The sequence below is a fragment of the Trachinotus anak genome, unplaced genomic scaffold (genome assembly GCF_046630095.1).
Source record: "Trachinotus anak isolate AG129_WGS33_773 ecotype Australia unplaced genomic scaffold, CSIRO_AGI_Tana_v1 ptg000002l, whole genome shotgun sequence".
NCBI classification, from domain to species: Eukaryota; Metazoa; Chordata; class Actinopteri; order Carangiformes; family Carangidae; genus Trachinotus; species Trachinotus anak.
In genome coordinates, this window is record NW_027273853.1 from 24,789,572 (window position 1) to 24,810,000 (window position 20,429).

General features: G+C 41.3%; 1 protein-coding gene across 1 annotated transcript in view; it reads left to right on the forward strand.

Annotated features, from left to right (window-relative positions):
- Positions 1–20,429, forward strand: part of necab2 (N-terminal EF-hand calcium binding protein 2) — a 109,744-nt gene that overhangs the window by 18,345 nt on the left and 70,970 nt on the right. The window contains exons 3-4 of the mRNA XM_071457729.1: positions 16,891–16,999; positions 20,396–20,421. Of these exons, the coding sequence (XP_071313830.1) occupies positions 16,891–16,999; positions 20,396–20,421 (135 nt within the window). The remainder of the gene's footprint in view (positions 1–16,890; positions 17,000–20,395; positions 20,422–20,429) is intronic.

The window sequence follows — 20,429 nt, forward strand, 5'->3', positions numbered from 1 at the left end:
CTCCAACAGATAAGATGGGCAGGTATTCTTTTTAATGTCTTGTAGCACAAAAGTTTTGATATGAGGGTGGCATGGGCTCTGGGTTGAAACCTACCGGCCATCTGGGGCCTTTCTGTAGGTTTACAAGTCTGGAGTTTGCATGTTCCACTCATGCCTCCGTGGATTTCCTCCGGGTACTCCGACTGTCTCCCACAGTCCAAAGACATGCAGATTAGGTTAATAAGTGACTCTAAATTGGCTGTAGGTATGAATGTGAGTGTGAATGACTGTTTGTGTCTTTTTGTCTGCCTTGTAAGAGACTGACGACCTGTCCAGAGAGTATACTGGCTCTCGTCCAATGTCAGCTGGGATTTGCTCACCTTGGAGACCTTTAGCTGTTAAAGAAATACTATTCAACCACTCATCCATTTTACGAGTTTGGTTGTTTGTACTGTCGGTTAATCCATAGCAGTTTACTTGTTGGAATGATCTGAGGTGTGAAGTATTTCCCACGTTCATGTTATAATCCGGATTATTGGTAGTTCTGGTTTTCAGAACTTACTTTTGGAACAAAAACTTGACTTCTCTCTGCACTGCCCTCTCTCAGTAGAGCTGATTAGTGGTGGTCTGGTTCCAGACTGTTGAACACGCTTTCAATTTTTTTTATTTTTTTTATTCAAATAAGTCTGGGTCATTCACAATGTTTCCCTGGTTGGAAAAACTGTCAACCAATCAGATCTGAGCAGGCAGGATTAATTCATTGTACTGTACCAGAGTCAGAAAAGTAGCTAAAGCCATGAACAACAGCAACAAAAAATTGCAGCAAACATGATGGTTGATAAAGAAATTGCTCAGCAGATTTCTTCAGTAAGTCCAACAAGATCAACTGAAGATAACAGTGGCATAGGTATATCACTCGCTATTGACTGGCTTGAGAAAAATAACAACCCCTCCCTAACAGAAATCACCATTAGCTTTATGGACTCTATGTTGGCTCAGTTGCATGGCAGGAAGCTCAATCCTGCACTGGCACAGCGGAATGACTGTTAAACATAGTCTGTAATCACCTACTCTGGGCAGTGTGCTGTAATACTTTCTTTACTTTATTTGTTAAAGGAAATTTCACATAAACTTCTCTAAAATTACACAAACCCCCCACAATCATGTTTTCATTCTTCTTTTGCTGTTTCTGTTCTTTTCCATCTTTTAAATTAGCTGGCAAGCGATCACACAAAAATGTACTTTTGTTCTCAGTATGGCAGATCATGTGTTCTTCTTGGATTTGGAATTGATTTCTGACACTAGAGTCCAAATGAAATGAAATCATCTCATCAGGCCAGCAGTACAAAACACAAACTACATGGGAACAAAGGTCTCTGAGATGTGAATATATGTGTCTCGGGATGTTCGGCATCGTGTCATCCTTTTTGTAAATCCACTATTCATTTAACATGTTGCTCATTTGTTCAGCGCTTGAAAGGACAACCACAAAGTCCCTGTCAGGTAAAAGTTTAAAGAATTAAATCTTTCTCACAACATGTGTTAGAACTTCTTCAAATTTTCATAGGTTCCAATCTTAGCCCAGTTCAGTGGTCTGAGTTTTGTCCACGCAGGTAATAAGGCGTGTAATATCTGACAGTAGGCATTTGGAAGCAGCATGCATTATCTCTCCAGGAAGTATTCTTGTTGCTGGATTAAACCATTAGTAGCAGAGGAAGGTACCTGCCACAGCACTTGAGACGTGAGGCGCCGCAGCATAAAAGTGTTGGGGTTTCCATGGTGAACACAGCTTCAGGAGATAATTGGCAGTGCTGATGATCAGAAGCAAATCTGCTCTGTGTTTGTTCTTCTGTGAGCTTCATAGTGGGAAAGAATCAAGCGGTGACTTTTTCCCCCTTAATGAGCAGCGGCTGGGAGCTGCCACTCAGGTGAAGTTGTGCATATTATCGGAAGAGTGGGGGTCTTCTGTTATGAGCCTGAAAGCACCAGGGGCACTTAAGACATGACATTTACATGCCACATAATTAACACCGTGGCCTGGCCGGGTGTGTCTGAATGTGTGTGTGTCATGTGCATAATAACTCTGTTTAAAGGTCTCTTCCAGGGAATCCAGCAGCAACACTGGCTGCATTTATCTGTGGTTTGCAAACTTTGCTTTGTATAATCTATATAATCTGAACTGCTGTTATGCATCGTCAGTAGGAATCCAAGCCTTATGGTGTTTAGATCCAAATTCATCAGCTAACTAATGAAAGAGCTCAGTCGTACTTCATCTTATCACAGTCAAGAACCAAGCCAAACAAGGTTTCCTGCCTTATCTTAGCGTTCTGCAACAAAGCACTGACAGAGCAGTCTTACCTCTGCCCAGATCAAGGATATAGTAACCCTAGTTACAACTCAGTTGCCCCTGGTTACAGCATCCCTCTGTTCTCCTCCCATGAGGCCTTATTGGCTGCTGTTTCCATGACACCAAAGTTAACCCCCCACCCTCCTATTACCCTCTCCCAAAATGAAAAAAAAAAAAAAAAAAAAATGCTGTGCAGAAGATGACAGCACTTTGGTCACAGACTGTGGACAGCTGTTGGGCTTCAGATCCTCATCTGCACTCAGGGGGCATTGAGACAGGGTTTCAGGGGGGTTTAGTTTGCAGCTGAAAGTCATTTAATCCATTAAATAGTCAAGAAAACATATCAATCTACTTTTGATTATCAACTATTAATTGATTAATGGTGTGTAACCTTGCTAGCAGGGTGGCTTGATGGCAGTAGGTCCATCACATCACTTGAAATATCTCAACAACTATTGCCATGAAACTTTGAACAGAATTTGTTCAAATGTGTTTATGTGTAGCTGTCATTTCTCCAACTCTTTCAGTTCTTTGAAGTGTCTGATACCAGCTGATCCTTAAGACCCTCATGACTCTGCTGTACACTGTACAACTACCCTCTATTTGGTGAAGCAGTCTGCCACATATTTACCATGACTGTCACCTCTGAGCTTAGAGTGATTTCAGTTTTTATTCAATATTTGCCTCCCTCTCGCCTGCAGCTATGCTTCTGCCCTCACATCACATCTGCTCCCATTTCACTAATTTTAGGTTTAATATTCACCTCGCAGCTGCCATCTAGTACAACATCTGTTACCTACAGACATACGCTAACGTCACGTCACCAGGAGAATTGTTTCATTCAGCCTGAGAGACATTATTTCAGAAATTGTAATTACGGCGTGGCTCAGTGGTTTGCAGCATCGCTTCACAGCGAGAACAACCTGGGTTTAAAGCCCAGAGCTGCATGGAGCTGTCATTATTTTGCTCAGTGGATTTTTCTTTTAACATACAGAGGTCAGACTCTGAGTGTGTCAGCAGTGATGACCGGCCCATTGTGTTCCTCTCTCTTCAAAACCAATGCACACTATCCTCCAGTCCTCACTGACCCTGAATAGGAAGCAGCACATGAACAAAATGAATAGATTTCAATTCATGTGAATGGGAAAGTGCTCTCAGACTTTTGGACCCCACTGTGTGTCTGCATATGTATATATTTTTAAACAGTATGTCTGAGCACCCTGTCTCTGTAGCTTACATTTAAATCACACTGCTGGCAAGATGAAAAGACAAGACTTGTCTGGTTAAAGGCCAGAAATTCCTTTTCAGCTGACAGTTGGTAGCAGCTTATATAAATTCAGTCACAAAAACACGCTGCACGTGCCTCATCCTGCTGTTGATTTGCTGACTTGAGGCCATCACAGACTGTTATTGGTGTCAGTGTGTTGGAGTATTGAATGGTGCAGAGGTGGCAGTGCTGTATCTCCTGCTCCTTACTGACACTCATGTTTATCAAAGGATGGATTGTCCCCAGAGGGCAGGCTGACAAAAGGGCGCTCCAAATTGGTATGGAGAAAGTGATATCTAGAACTGCTGTTAAGGCAGTAAACGAGCCTGTGTGCTAGTTACTTTATTCCTTTTTATTTAAATCTGTGAGTGTGTGTGTGTGTGTGTGTGTGTGTGTGTGTGTGTGTGTGGGCGGGGGGTGTTAGCCGTGTCAACTGTCTGCCTCACAACCTCCTTCAGTCCATCACCTTCACTTGCTGACTGAAAGTGAATAAGGGCAAACTTTTATCCCTCAGCTCTTGTCTTCTCCTCTCTCCTCTTTTTATGAGGATGCCATCTTCCTTGATTCCCTGAAACATTTTAATCCCCTATGGAAATAAAAAAAGAGAGGTTTTCATGACTAGTTGTGAGTGAAGGAGGAGGGAGTTGGTAGTCGGTGTAGGAAAGAGGACAGAAAGGTTGAGGTATTGGTTGAAAACAGAGGTAGAAGAAGGTCAAAGGGAAGCAAACGGTAACCTATTTTAAACTGAGATCCTGCTATATTGCTCTTAGGAAGACCCATCATGATGCTGACTTTGCTTGTTTGCACTGAACCAAACAAAGCCGGGATAATGCTGCCCAGTGTGTGATTGTAGTTAGCATGCTGGTGATGCGTCCACATCTGTCCCTACACTGGCTCTCCCACAGACATTGATCTGACTCTGTGACTGCCTCCACTGCCAGCTTAATGCTGGAACAACACTGCCTTCATTGTGTCTGTGCTGTTATACAGAATACTGATACAGAATACATACATACACCTCCAACTCATTCTCTCCTGCTGTAACATATTCTCGGATTCCCTCCCTCCCCTCTCCATCCTCCAGTCTTTTTTTTTTTTTCTCTGCCTGTTTGACGTTTCTACAGCTCTATTAATAATTACTTGGCTGAGGCCATGACAAGTATTGGCCCTGTCAAACTCTTTGTAAACTAAACTATTGGGTTTAAGTATCGGGTGTTGTGATGAAACGTTTCTTCTGAAAACCTCTGACTGTAAGCGAGGCCCAGACTGTTGAGCTGACAGGCTGCAGCCAGTAATGAGGAGGCTGATGCTGTTGTTGTGAGTGGAGCTCCCTGATGTATGTGAAGGTTTGAGCTCCACCGGGATTGGCTCAGAAAATGACTGTAGAATTAATTTTTATCTCTTGATTATACTCTAAGCATTAAAAAAGCTGTCAAGCAGTCAGTTCGAATGTGACTGTGAATGTGCTTGGCATGTAATCAATTACTCATTTCATTTTACATAACTTTACTAATTCCTCATCAGTAAAATTGATCAGTTGCATTTCTCATTTCTTTATTTTTGTTACCTAGCTTAGTCGTATTAAAGGTTCAGACACTTCTTCTGTATTTCAATTAGCTATAATCAGTATTTTTATAATACATTTGAAAACGTGACAATGTGAAAGGGGTCAGTTGTAGCATTGAACCGACAGAGAATTATCACCTGAATCTGCAGTATCTCACCTTTACAGAGCTTTATTGCGAGTTTCAGCTCATTGTTTGGCTGTCAATCAATCAATCAATCAATCAATCAATCAATCAATCAATCAAAACAACTTTATTTATCCGCACTGATAAATGTTTACTGATAAATATTGGATCCACATTTTTGCTAAACATTGTATGTTTCTGTCTTATGTGATATCGTTGTTGAATTGTAGCATATTTTAGAATAATATTGATTGTAAATTTATATAGTAAGATTAATTTATCTTTCACCTGACAGCCATACAAGGAGTTTGCAATGTTTTTCAGCCACAATTAGTACCTGCAGTCCTTCTCTCAGGCTATGGCTACAATTCTGCACCAATTAGAGGGTTGTGAAGTATCCTTGACAATTTATGCGAAGAGGTTTGCAAAGCACTTGCTAATAACATTTATAACATTTTTATTTACCTCTTGTTTGTTTCATGCAGGGATAAATTTTCCCCTTATCTCCAGTGAGAATGATTCCCTGTAGTTAGAGGCACTAAATAGTAGCCTCTCCTTGCTCACATCAATAGCACTTTGTTTTAAACAAAAGAAGATGTTATTGATGCTTGTAATAGTAACAAATCAGTCTAAGCATTAACACATTATGGACATCCTCCCTGGCAAGCTTGTTAATCTGCCGAGCCACCAGGGTGCCATGTGATAACATTAACAGCAAAGAGGGCCGACATGACACGCAGAAGTGACCTTGTTTGGCTTGCTTACTTTCTATTATCTGCCATTAAACACCATTATGCTGCATTAAAAAAAGACCGTTGTGGGCAATGGTAGTCAATTACTGGCTGGTGAAATAGCATCTCTGGCTGTAACAGCAACCATAAAACACTATTTGTGCAAATGAGGGCTCCCCAAAGGGCTGATTGAAACAGGAGAGGCTGCCAATGGGTTTCAGATGGTGGGATCTGCAGCAGAGGCAGGCACCTGAATGCATCATCCTCACTAGTGCACTGACATGCCACTATTATCTGCTATCACCTATGATTACTCATCATTAGGACAGACCCATATGTACATATAAACCACACACTCACATCTTCTCCACACTGTTGTACCCATTGTGTCGTGTGCAGTCAAACTAATAATAACATTATTATGTTCAGCCGGCAGATTGATGATGATTACATATCATTCCACTCTCCGCTGAGACAGAAAATGGATAAGAGTGACTGATGATCACTTTCTGCGGCTCATCTCTTCATCCAGACAGACAGACAGCGTATTGTTTACACCAGGGAACTGTCTGTCACTGAGAAAGGATCATATCCTTCTCATTAAGACAAATTATGACCCACATCTCTGTTTTTATTAAAAATTAGCAGGGTGGTGATGTTTCAGCTCCTTACAAAGCGGCTTGTTCAGTTTAGACATATCGTAAACTGCATATGAATTTCTATTGTGCATATTCCTAGATATTTGAATTGTGCTGGATGGTTGTGTATGTCTTACTGTTGCCTCAAGGGCCTGGGTGCTGGAGAACTGCACTAAAACATGACAGAGCTTATATTTATTGTCAGATCTGCTGTAGAGTTGTTGTCAGCATACCAAAAATATATAGCAGCAGTCTTCCTGCACTGACATTTTATTGCTGACCATTACTGGAAGGTTTTTAGATTGATTTCCATAGGGTTATATTCATCTAGCACTCTATGAAAATCACCTTTCAGAGGCTCAAGGTTTGCTTCTGGTGAACTTTCTTCAGTGGTTATCCATCCAACATTTAGTTTCTTTGATTATTTAGTCAGTTACATTATTAGCACATTAAAAATAAATGCCTGTGCAAGCAGGGGCAATTTCATTCTCTTTGTTAAAGCCCTCAAATGCTCATAAATACAAGAAGCAACTAAATTCACACAATCCTTGTCATGGTGTCCATGATATTACTGGTATTTTGCATCTGATTTTGCAGCAACATTGCTTGTAAATGCAGTGTTTTTCAGCTGGTGACATTGAAAGAACCACAGCAAAGAGGAGAACTCTCAAATGAATTAAGTAATTCATTAATTGCAATGTCACAGATTCGAGTCTGGTTGAAGCCTTTTGACGTATTTCTTCCCCTCCTCTCTTTCCTATCATTCTCTGCCATCTCCCTCTGCACCGTTGCTAATAAAGACAAAAAAAAGTTCTTAAAAACTGGAGTTTTATGCAACAATAGGCAACTGATTAAAAATATAAATAATAAAAACGGCAAAGGCATTTTTAGTGTGATACAGTATCTTTGTGATAAGGTACGCTGAAAGTCCATGCAAGCTGATTTACATAACGTACTTAAGTGAAAGGAAACCAAATGCTGTCTGGAAGGTAGGAAATTCAAAGCCTGTGGCGCCTATAAGACAATTAAATTAATTTCAGTTAAAGATTAGTAGTTTAACTATGTTGGTATATGGCCTCTTAAATCCCTACATATGAAACAGAACTGCAGAGATTCTACCAGTTTAACTCTAAATGCAGTTTTAGAGGTACACAGCAGCTCAAGGTCTCTGATTTATTCAAGCATGTGACCTATAAAAGCAAGAAAGAGAGGTGCAAAATGTTCTCATCACACAAGCACTGAAAAGTCAAAAGGAGCTGCACTTCATTTATTTTTTTGATGAATAAATATTCATAATTTCAAACCAGATAATCACACACACACAAAAAACCATTCTTATTTTAGGAATATAAATCAAGGTCCCTCAAATCATCATCCAGGTTAAGAATGGCTGAATAGAACAGACAGCTTGCTCACTCTTCTAGTCCAGTAGAGTTGATGACCCAGTTTGCAGAGCACTGGCATGATGATGTGATGCTGCTGTCGTGGTACCTGGTGTCAGGGTTTATCTGTGATCCAGAATGAGCACGGCTGGCTCGAGTGAGCTGAACATTTTAAATTGACATCTGTACCCGAGTCTCAGATGGAGCTTCTTGTCTCCAATAGTTCAGGTAATGCCTGACTTATAATTGTTGCTAAATGCTTTGGCCTTACTTAATCTGGTGGTGTTTTGCTAATCATGGATACTAAGCAGCCTGTGTTTTTGTGAATATGTGTTTATACTTATTGTGGAAGCAGAGCAGTCAGTAGTGGTGTGATACATAAATCCAGTGTCTTGCTCAAGGACCCCTTAACGACACTCACACCAACAGGTAGATCCCTCTGCCCCCAATCAGCTGAGGAAGCTGATACTGCTGCTGTTACTGCTTTTTAAATCAATGTTTCTTGTGGGGGTGCTAAGTGAGATCTGAAATTATTGTGTGTGTGTGTGTGTGTGTGTGTGTGTGTGTGTGTGTGTTCCAGGTGGGCTGTGATGATGGATAGGGAGAAAAGACAAGAGCTGACAGCTCAGTGAGAATCACTCCTGTTCCTCATCTATCAGATGAAACAGCTCACTGGCAGACACACACACACACACACACACACACACACACACTTCCTCTACCTCAAGCTGCTGATAAGAATTATTTCCAAAAGTGAGATAATTTAGACAAATAGAGGGATTCCAGCTTGTAGAAATAAATCTCTACCACTCACTGACAAAGCAGGTGATGGTGATGAGAGATAACTACAGTGTGTGTGTGTGTGTGTGTGTGTGTGTGTGTGTGTGTGTGTGTGTGTGTGTGTGTGTGTTAATGGTGCACAGAAAGAGAAAGCAATGGTTATATCCTGAGCATGAAAGGCTGGTCATTTCCCCTCTTCTTGTTGCTATGACAACCCATCACATAGGACCCCTAAAATAATGACAAACAGCAAGAAAGACAGAGAGAGAGGAGAGAGTGGGCGGAACTCCAACAGGAAATGCCAGTTTTTAAAACACATGATTGAAATAATGTAAGAACTTGTGGAGACAGTGTGTGTGTGTGTGTGTGTGTGTGTGTGTGTGTGTGTGTGTGTGTGTGTGTGTGTGTGTGTGTGTGTGTGTGTGTGTGTGTGTGTGTGTGTGTCTCAGACATGCAGTGAAGGAAAGAGCGGTGAGGGAATGTCGAGTCTCCTCAGTTCCTCCTCAGTCTGTGTGCTGCTGTGTGCAGGATGTGGAGCCCAGCAGGAAGAAGGAAGTGCTAATTGCTTCTCTTTAGTCTGCAGTGAGAAAAGAGAGAGCAGTTAGCACAGTGGGTCCACCGCTCTGACCGCTTCCCCTCACTTTCTCTTGTTATGTCTTTTTCTTGCTCACACACACCATCTGCTCAAGGTCTGAATCAGTGAATATCTCATGTGGTAAATTGTGACGTCTCTGCCCCAGAGTGTTCACCCTCAACCCTTTTCGCACTGCCTTGCTGGTGGAGAAGACATGTCCTCCCTCGGCGCTGGTCAAACGGACTCCACTCGGCTCCACTCGCTGATACAAAAATACTGCTGTTGTTCCAGAGCAGGGATTAGCCTCTCTCCCAGTGATGGGAGAGGAGGGGAAGCTCGACTGAAGCCTGAAGACTCGACTTTTGAGTGGAGCTCATCTGGACCAGAGACTTGGGCCGCATTCAGACCAAAAATAGCTCTGTGTTAAAAAAGCGCAAAGGTCAGCATTAGTGTAGGCTTGTTGCTACAGGTAGAGGACATGATCTGAGACAGACCCTTCTTAAGCCTGATGTGCAGAATTTGAGTTATGAATTAATAGATTAAGTGATCCAATGGGGCCCCAAAGACAGTCACATATGATCCAAAACAGTGAAAGAATGTTTTTCAAACACTTGCGTGTTGCACTATGTGGTCAGAACTGATAGTGAGCCAGCTTGGATCGATTTGGGATATTACTGGACATAATAGACCCAGTTTGATTACAGTATGGACCAAAGCAGACAAGGGTCCAGTGACGGTCCTCTCTTCCCCGGAAACCAAGAAGACCTCCAGTGACCGATACTGGTGATAATATGTACTACAATCCAGGAAGTCCAGTTTCAATAATCCATGAGTGTGACGGCTCAGACAACAAAACACTTCTTGTGATATCCTGAAAAAGGATTTTGCAACGTCACACTCTCTGGTAGTTGGCTGCTTGGTTCTGCTTGCCTATCTATAAAGGTCACCGCACGCCACTGAATGGAGGTAATGGAAGGAATCTACTAGGACAATAAAGTTGCACATATTTGACTGATTGATCTGTTGGATGTCATTGCGGCAAAAGTTGAGCCAGGTTGTGAACGTCCTGACGTATTTTTTTCCAGATCCCTTTAAAGTAACGCCTCACTGTGCCAACAGTGTTCTCATTGAAATGATTCTGCGTTTTTTGACAGTGTTGGCTAAAAACCAATGAACAAATCTTATTGTACCAATTTCTTTTTGAGTGCTGTGGGCCAGGTCTGCACCGGAATATACTGCCTCCAGAAATTACCCCCACAACCCTGTACTCTGGGGCTGACGTTGACAAAAAGCTCTCACCATCTCCAGTCTAAACAACTTTTATATGTTACCACTGCCAGTGATCAAAATGGAAGCAAACTTATAGAGTATTAAAAACTCACTCCAGTACTGTTTGACAGATAGTAGCTTGCAATTCAGTTCAATTAAATTTTATTTGTATAGCACCAAATCATAATATACATGATCTCAAGGCACTTTACAGGGTAAAGTCGAGTCCTTATTTGTTACAGAGAAAAAACCAACAGTTCCCACAAAGAGCAGGCGCTTGGCGACAGGGGGGAGGGTCTGCCTCGACCGGTTGGGTTTAAGAGGAGAATGAGGGGTTGGGGGGAGGAGAGAGGAGAAAAGAGAGAGAGAGAGCAGGAACAGCTGTATAGGTAATGGTGTCATGCACATGAACTGACGGTTGCATGTTTCCCCCTCTGGGCTGACTGTAGCTGCATGCATTGGCTGCTGACATTGTTCAGCAGTGCAAACCTATAGTGAACTCCACCTGAGTTGAGATATTTTTCATACATGCCCAACCATGTACTGAAGTCACAGTAGACTCCTGGGTTTGGCGATTAACAATTTGTAGTGTGCATTCATGTTTAGCATTAGCATGCTGATTTATTATCTTATTTCTGCTTTTGTTTGTTTTAACATATGTGTGTAAAACTCCAAAGTTTAATACATTTTGAGGTCCCCAGTATTTTTTCGTTGTAGTGCTAACGCTGGTTTGGTTACAGCCTCAGCGGTGCAGAGGAATTACTTGTTTGTGGTTCATGTATGAAATGCAGCTGTGAACATGTGGTCAAAGTGAAATGATTGGACAGTGAAAGTTGATTTACAAAGCATTTGAAGTACATTTCAAATCAGATTATTCATTTCTGTAGCTGCAGTCTATTTAATATGAGTGACTTTCATGCTGGATGCTCGCTCTGAATTTATTTATTTATTTTTCTAAAAATCAATCATGCGCACGGCAAGCGCACAAACATGTCATTGTTTACAAAGGTGAATCATATTTTGATTTGCTCTTGAATCAATTCACTTCTGTGAGACAGCCTGGAAATGACGGGGTGCGTCGATGACATTTTCACCACCTGTAATTTGCAGTACTACAGATGGCACCACAGTTATGTAGATCTGCATTTTTCATTATTGGCTGAACAAAGAGCTTTTTAGTTGCATGATTTCCTTTGTGGTATTTTCAAAATGAATAACTTTGATTAAAAAATAGGTATGAAAATACCATCCTGTTTTTGACACCACCTTCGGGTGTTATAATGACACCAGTGAGATTACTAGTAAATGAAGCACGGTTCTTTCATTCTGAATAATGTGGGGGAAATATTGTTTTTGCCCAATTTTAAATCAACTGTTCTGTGAGATATGTAGTAATTGTTGATTAATTTATTAATGATTTATTTAGAAAATAGCCTTTGCCCTCTTTAAGAAGTAAAATGTACATTTGTTAATAACAAATATATATCCTCCACCAGATATGAAAAAACTCTTACACATGTTTTCTTGAGAATATTACAACAAAGCAGCAGGCTGTAAAATGACAAAAGGAGGTAAATACTCAAAAAAGCCATTATAATTGGGTTTTAAATAAACAGTCAGAGAGCAGGCAGGTTCTCTACCTTAACCTTTGCTCCGATGTGGCACACAGTGCGCCATTTCAAAGTTTGCTAATTGCTTTCACAGACCCCGGTTCAGTGAATGCTATAACTGAAAGTCACACTAATAATGATACATGCAAACTGAAAATAAAAAAACAAGACAAGTGTGACCTCCCCGCACCCCTTTTTTATCTTCTCCTAAACCCAGCCGGTCGAGGCAGACAGCCGCCCACCCTGAGCCTGGTTCTGTTGGAGGTTTCTTCCTGTTGAAAGGGAGTTTTTCCTCCCCCCTGTCGCCAAGCGCTTGCTCTTTGTGGGAACTGTTGGGTTTTTCTCTATAACAAAGTAAGGTCTTGACCTTACCCTGTAAAGTGCCTTGAGATAATGTATATTATGATTTGGCGCTATACAAATAAAATTGAATTGAATTGAATTGAATTGTGTAATTAGCCTTTAGCAAGCAGCTGCTCTGCACTTCTAAAATCCTGATTTAACAACCAGGATGTTGTCTGACAAAATCACCAAACACGTAGATTAGAGACAAAGATTGTCCTGTGATTTCAGCTGTATTTACTCGTAAAATGATCAATCAGAGAGGAAATTAGAAGCAACACAATATCTTTCTTATTTTGTTGCTCACACAGCGAACAGCCATGCTGGCTGCTTTCTTCTATGTCCAAAAAATTGCCAGATTTGTTGCTAGGTGCTTTTTTTTTTTATTTTTAGAAAGTCTCTAATTCTTCTTGGCAACACTGCAGGCTCTAAACACACCCCTAATAAAGTGTGTGCGCCAATTTATTTTAAAAACTCCATCAGTTGGCCAGCCAACCAGTGCTGTGACTTTATGACTCATTCACGTGACGTTCGGATGACCAATCATGTAACCTGATCACTCAACTCCAACACATAGTCAGTCAGGGACATTTGGGTTTATAGGGCTGGTCCCAGTGTTTTAATTAAGAAACACATTCATCAATGGGACAGCACATAAAACAGAAAACTGTAAAGCTGTAAAAAATTATAACACAGAGCAGGTGATGGCTCCATATTATAAGATGCAGACAATAAGACCTGCCTGATTTATTTCTATAACCCATCATGTAAACTATTACTTCAATACTATTAAAACGAGCTCCCAACAGTTTATAACATAATTCTTTTATACAACACTGCCCAGTGAAGCTTTGATAACGTTCGTGATGTCTCCTCCTCTATTCCCTGTTTGTTTGCTGCATTTGGAATCTTTATTTTGTATCAACACAAGGTTTTGTGTTGTATTGCACAGCATGATGAAATTATGGAAATCTTTCTCTCTCACACACACACACACACATACACACAAAGTACATGTACGAAATCAGTGCCACAAAGAGTGAGCACTTAGGTAGAAAATCTGTTTGTTGCCTCTCCCTTTTAAATCTGTTCTTTGTTTCCCATGATTGTACAATATTTATCCATTCAGACATTCAGCTGTTGTTATACAGCCTTGCAGTGTGTCGAGCTTTATTAGGAATCCAAACTACAGTGATAAGAGAAGTAAAAGTCGCGCATTCAAAATTTTAACAATGGAACAATAAGTATCTTCAGTATCATATCATTTTGTTCCAAAACTAAAGGTGCTCATTATGCAGGGAAATCGTCCTGTTCCATTATGCATGGATGTGTATATAGCATTTTGCTGTTGTGTATACAGGAGCTTAATCCACAAGCTGTCTGAGTAAAAAGTACATTTCCTTATGATAAGTTATGTGGTAGAACTACGGAGTCGTATGAAAAGGAAATACTCAGGTAATGTACAAGTACCTCAAATCTTTGCTTCAGGAAATATACTGTACTTGATTGTTTTCCACCGCTGTGTGGCTCTGGCTGCTTAACATCACATATACAACACAGCCCAAACTACATGGTGAAAACTGACTGGAATCAGGTACAGTAGGAAAATACAGAGAACCACTGCTATAATACAACATTGTGGGATTTATTTGAAGAAGGATTGAGAGTTTAACTTTATTTCTATTTTTTGCCCCAATGTATTTTGCAGTTCATGCACTTTAGACCAAGGACTCTGAAATATGACATTTCTTTTTCCCCACTCTTTAACAAAAGGTTCAGGTCTTAGTTGAGCCTATTTACACTGCATGCGAGTATTTTGAAGATATGGAAAATAAAACAGAATTCATTTCACACTCTGTTGAAATCGATCCAACTGTAGGCAACCAATCTCTGCCCTGCTGTTGTCGAAGAGGTTTTTGCAGTGTGGGTGATTTCCTTTGCATCAAAGTGATTTCCCTCCATTAACCCTTTGGGACACTAGAATAATAGTAGTTTCAGCAAATCTACAGTGTCTCATTTGGACGAGTTGGGATGCTCTTGGATGTTGCCTCACCTCCTCTGTTGCCAGTTTAAGAGGTTAGTGAGGAGAGGGTGTTTGCCAGGGTTGTTGTACATAATTTACAGTGGGGCTCTGTTAAATGAGTTGCAGGGTGAATTGGTGGCTACAGAACCAGGACTCAATCAGCTGAAATGTGCTGTTGTGCAGTTGTGTATCCGACCTCCACGCCCAGCTGGGTGAAAGCAAGAAAAAGAATTTACCAAGGAAGTATCACGTTAAATCACACTACACACTGAATGCCTGAGAGGGCATCATGTGCAGAGAAAAGAAACACATCTGTATTTAACAGTGTTAGAGCAACAGCACAGAGCAGGGATTAGATGAGCTGTAGTTTTTTGTTAGACATGTGTAATTTGGGAGTATTTCATGCTTTAGGAAATGGGGTTAGCTTGCTATCTGCTTTGCTTGAGTGGTGTGTGTGTGTGTGTGTGTGTGTGTGTGTGTGTTGGTTGGTGTGTTACTGGAGAATTCCTTAGTGGGTCTAACCGGGCTAGCCGGCTGCACGCAGTAAATTGGGTCACTGCTGAATTAAACACCAGTGCCTCTGCCTTCAGTGTTGCTTCACTGCTGCGCCAGAGAAGGGCAGGTTAGAAATAGTCATGGCCGCAGAGTCTGAATAAACAGTCGAGTCTGGGCGAGCAGGCACAACGTGACTGGTGCTGTGAACACAAGAAGTGGCATTTCACAAGTCCGCCTCAAACAAACATGCCTTCTGTTGTGGAAAGGTTATGCCAAGTGTCACTGAAAGAAAGCCATTTGTGACAGTGTTTCTTATTGTGCGCAGCAGAAATCAACATGGCAAAGCATCTGAGAGCTTGCTCCTGCTTTGTTTCTCTAACAAGGAGAGTGAAGAGAGGGGGGATAAAATATATGGAGAGACAAAAAGGGAAATGGGTATAAAGTGAGGTGGGGAGGAGGTAGGAGAAAAGCCAAGATGTGACTGGCTCTGGTTGTGAAGTTCCTTAAAGTTTTTTTTTTTTTTTTTTTGGTTTAGTGTTTTGACTGTTTGTTAGTCTGTTTCAAAAACAGTGTGAAGTCTTTTCTCTGAGTGATCAAAACTAAAACTGGATGAGTGTCAGCCACACTCCGGCTGTGCTGGAATGAAGGTCAAAGAATGAAAAAAAAATCAAACAGAAAACAGGCAAGAAAACAACAACAGAAGAAAAAAATGGGCAATAAAAAAATGATCCAATTCTTGGTGTTAAAATGAGAAATTCATAAACATAAGCTTCCCTAATCCTGCAACTGGGAGACAACAGAGGGAATATATAAGGCAGATGTAAGAGCAGCACATTTGAATTTGAATTCAGCCCTTTGTGAGGCTGCAGTCCTCCCGTCCCTGTGGTTTCCCAGCTCTCTGCAGTGGTCCCATGGCTCAAGCTGCTGCATCCAGTCAGCCACACTCAAGGACAACCACACTTTGAGGGCAAGGGAATTAATATTTGATATCTAGCTCTGCATCATGTGGTGTGACAGACAGTCAGGCAAACTAGCAAACAGATAGAGGATGAAGTCAAAGCTGTGAATAACCACTCCCCTGCTGTAGAGCCCCCAGACCACCGCAGAAAAGCTCACACTGGGTTGGATTGGTTAAACAAAACTCTGCAGTATTAGTTGTAGCTAGATGCAGAATAAAAGCCTGTTACTGTGTTTATCATTAGTCACACCTCCACACGTGGTCATCCCAAGGTGCTACTGTATGCTCATCAAAGATCTGATCATCTAAAAAAAGATTATTGCTGGTATGACATTAGACTTTGGACTCTACAATTTTTTGTTTACAGCTCCAATCTGAATGTAATTCCTGCAGAATGAAAAAGAGGCATATATTTTTGTACAGCATGTACACACATTTTGTACACATTTTTCACAGAGGTGCCATAAAAGGGCTTATAATGGCCCCTCATGGGACCCAGATGTATAAAGAGAAAGAAGCAATGAACCTCTTTGTTTCTGAGGTTGTCAGTAACACCCCTCTGAAAATCATTTTTTTCTGCCCTCCAGTGTTTTAACGTCTCACCTCACTGCAGTGACAGAGAAGTGTATTCTAAGTTGTGTTTGTACGTGTTTATACGGTGTGTTGAGTGTTCCTATCCCGAGATCTTTGATGGAGCTCAGGACTAATTCAGAGGATCCTTCCTACTACATACAGTTTCACAATGGTGTGTGTGTGTGTGTGTGTGTGTGTGTGTGTGTGTGTGTGTGTGTGTGTCTCCTGCAGATGATGGTAAGCTGTCTCTGGATGAGTTCCAGGCTTTCTTCTCTGATGGCACGCTGAATGAGGAGGAGCTGGAGAAGCTGTTTCACACCATCGACTCTGATAACACCAGGTCAGCACTACTACACCTCCGCTGCATGGGGTGTGTGTGTATGTGTGTTTTTCTGTGTGTGTGTGTGTTTGCCTACGGCATGCAACACTGCTCTCCGTGTAGCTGCATGAATAAAATCAACATACCGTGCATTTATGCTTGTGTGTTCGTGTTCTCACTCCAACACTACTTTGGCTTTTGATCACATCTCACTATCAATTATGAAATGTTTTCCTGCTGCACAGCCTCAGGAGCAGGAGTTTCAGTTTTATGTGTGTGTGTGTGTGTGTGTGTGTGTGTGGGGGGGGGGGGGGGGGGGGGGGGGTGCACACTTAAAATGTACAGTATGTCATTTATCCTGCAGCCAGGATATGTCACATCCAGTTCTTAAAGCTCTTTTATGGAGAACCTTTTGTAGCAAAGCCCTTCATATTAAGTGACACCTTCAATATGAAAATAACAAAATAAAAGAATCATAAAAGAAGAGGAGATAAAAAAAAGACGATGAAAGAATAGTAGAAACTGCAGGAAAGGCACCCCATCTTTTCTTCTTCTCTCTCATCATTTATTTTTGAATCAATCATCCTGTCCCTCCAGGACATTAACATTTCTTTGGCTCCTCCCCCCATGACAGTATTTTGATTGGCTCTCATTCAATCAGTTTATTGACCCTTTATAACCAGCCAATCAGCTCATCATCCCTGTAATCAGGAGAAGTGTGCTGACACAGTGGGATGTGAGTAATCAAAAGACCGACTCTGTTAATTTACACAACCTCCGAATCCTGCAGGTCCTCAAATAAAATGAAACCAAGCAGAACAAAAGCTGACCTTTATGGTTGTAGAATTGAATTAGGTTCAATACATAAGTCCTCCACCGGGCTCAGATGTTAGTGGAGATTTTTTTTCCCCTTTTTAAATCAGTGCAGTAAGTGGACCATGCAACTGCAAGTGCTGCCAATTCTCTGATGTCAGCCATCTTGCCTTTTGGAGGCGGTTGTGCTTTATAAATCTTACTCACTGCAGTGGATGCAGTCAGAAAAGTTTCTGCTCATTGGATGGAGTTAAATAGACTTGGCAGCTGCATGCCAGGCCTTAGCATTATCATGTGACAGCCGATAAGGTTATTGATTGGTCCAAATAAAAGCTGCAATGACAGTGTAAGCGTTTCCTGTTAAAGCAGGAAGTTGATGGATGGAGAAGAGGGATGGAGCAGGCAGAGACTGAGTAATGTCTCGCTTCCAGTCCTTCATCTATCTGTCTCTGTCACTCTTTGGTTTCCTTCCATTTCCAGCTTTCTTCCCCTATCAGACTGTTTAGTTTTTTTTTAAGACTCCTGTTTCTGACCAGATTGTCCTGGTGCAGGAGAAGGAATTGGGCATGAACTCTCAGGTGATGTCCAAACTCCACTGGTCTGGTTTTATTTTGTTTCTGTGAGGTTTTACCAGTTTTTGCATTTGTTGTTTTTTGTCAGTACCTAATAAATGGATTTTAACTCCATTGAAGGGTCAAACTCACAAGTCTGACTTATTGTTTAGTCAACTCAACTCACTATGAAGTAAAAAAAAAAAAAAACAGTGGCACCTGAAGAATCATTCAAAGCATGATTATGTAGTAAGAGTGATAAGTACCAGGTGCTTTTTTCATTATGCACACAAAGTAGATAAATGTATGAAATAATACATGGAATCTTTTTGTTGTTTTTGGTGCCACGGAGCCTGGAATGTCCCATCTTGTAGTCCCTTGTACATGTCAAACTCTGAAAATACTGGATCCTACATTTCCCATAATGCAATACTACTGCATCTTTCATTAGACCCTCCTTGCCTGGTAAACGCCCATATCTTTCAAACACCACAACCACAATTTGATGACATCACTGGGATCTTTTTTATTTTCAGACTTACATTTTCACAGATTGAGTAGTGCCCCTTTAATCTGCACAAAGCAGTACGGACATAAGATGCTGTGTGGAAGCCCAGGTATGGAAGCCCTGATAAAATCGTATGTTACTAAACATGCTGAATCCTATTGCGCAAGATAAAGTTTAAACCCAAGGAGTAATGAAACTTAGGTGCCTGTGTCACTTGCAGAGAACAACATAATTGCTGGTTTATTTCCTCTGTGAACAAGGAGTCTACATCTGGAACTGCCATGTGGATAGTAAACAATCTGCCACTGTTATTTTAGCCAACAAAGTGTCGGAGCAACTTTATTAGTCTCATTACACACACATCCCCAAACACAGTTTAAAGTACACAGGAACAGTAAACAGGGAAATACATTTAATGCTGGGTAAAACTAGACTTTTGGTGGATGTTTTTAAAGCCCATCTGTGACAGTGATAGATCAGGATTCATTTTGGCAGAAGCTACGCATGAAACTGCTGCTTAATAAGATAATATGGGCCATTATCGAATCAAGCTGTCGAACAAGGGTCATACAGTCAAAATAAAACATAAAGGTCATTTGATGATAAAAGTATTTGAATAGAAATGAAATTAATTTAGTGTCATATTTTTCCTTAGAACAGATCGTTCCATATAATGTGCAGCCTTTAGAGAACAGTAATTCATAATGAAGATGAACAGAGGAACAGATGGAGTCGTTCTGTCTGTCTCCTCCTCAGTCCCCAGTTCTCCCATCATCAGTTACATGATCATCCCTCTTTTGGCTGGATCATCTTCCCTCCATTCCCTCCTTTATTCTTCCTTCTCTGCCTCCCTGCTGCTCCTTCCTGCCTCTCGTCTTTAGCCTCTTTTATACAATCTGATCATAGCACGAATGTTGTGCCTTTAGTCCACCTCACCGTTCAGTATAAAAGGTTTTAACATGGAATGGTGTAGACTACCTCTACACCAGCAGCAGAGGTGGTCAACAAGCTGGATTGACATCTGTGTAAAAGGTAGAGCTGGTATTGCACCAGGGCAGCGTTTCTCCAGGTTTGTTTGGTTCAGTGTAAATAAGTGCAGTCGGCATAATGAGGGGTCTTCTTAACAACAGTGTAGCAGGATCTACGTTTAAAAGAGGCTTTTTTTCTCTGCTGGTCAGTCAACCAGGGAAGGTCTCCGTTCTGTCAGTGAACAATCTGCTGAGCATGAATGATGGCAGTGGATTGATTCAGACTCCTGTCAGAGAGCCTTGTTAGATCACTCCCTGTCAGCCAAACTCCAGGTCTGTGTGTGTGTGTGTGTGTGTGTGTGTGTGTGTGTGTGTGTGTGTGTGTGTGTGTGTGTGTGTGTGTGTGTGTGTGTAGGCTGGGGGAGTGGGGGATTGGGTACGGGCATGTGTGTGACTGCATGCAAAAAGCCTTTCCTCTGTTTCTGACCCTGCTCTTATCCTCTTCCTTCCTTCCTTCCTTCCTTCCTTCCTTCCTTCCTTCCACTCCCTCTGCTGCTCCTCTTCAATGCTGTGATAGTAATGTTGACACTAAGGAACTCTGTGGTAAGTAG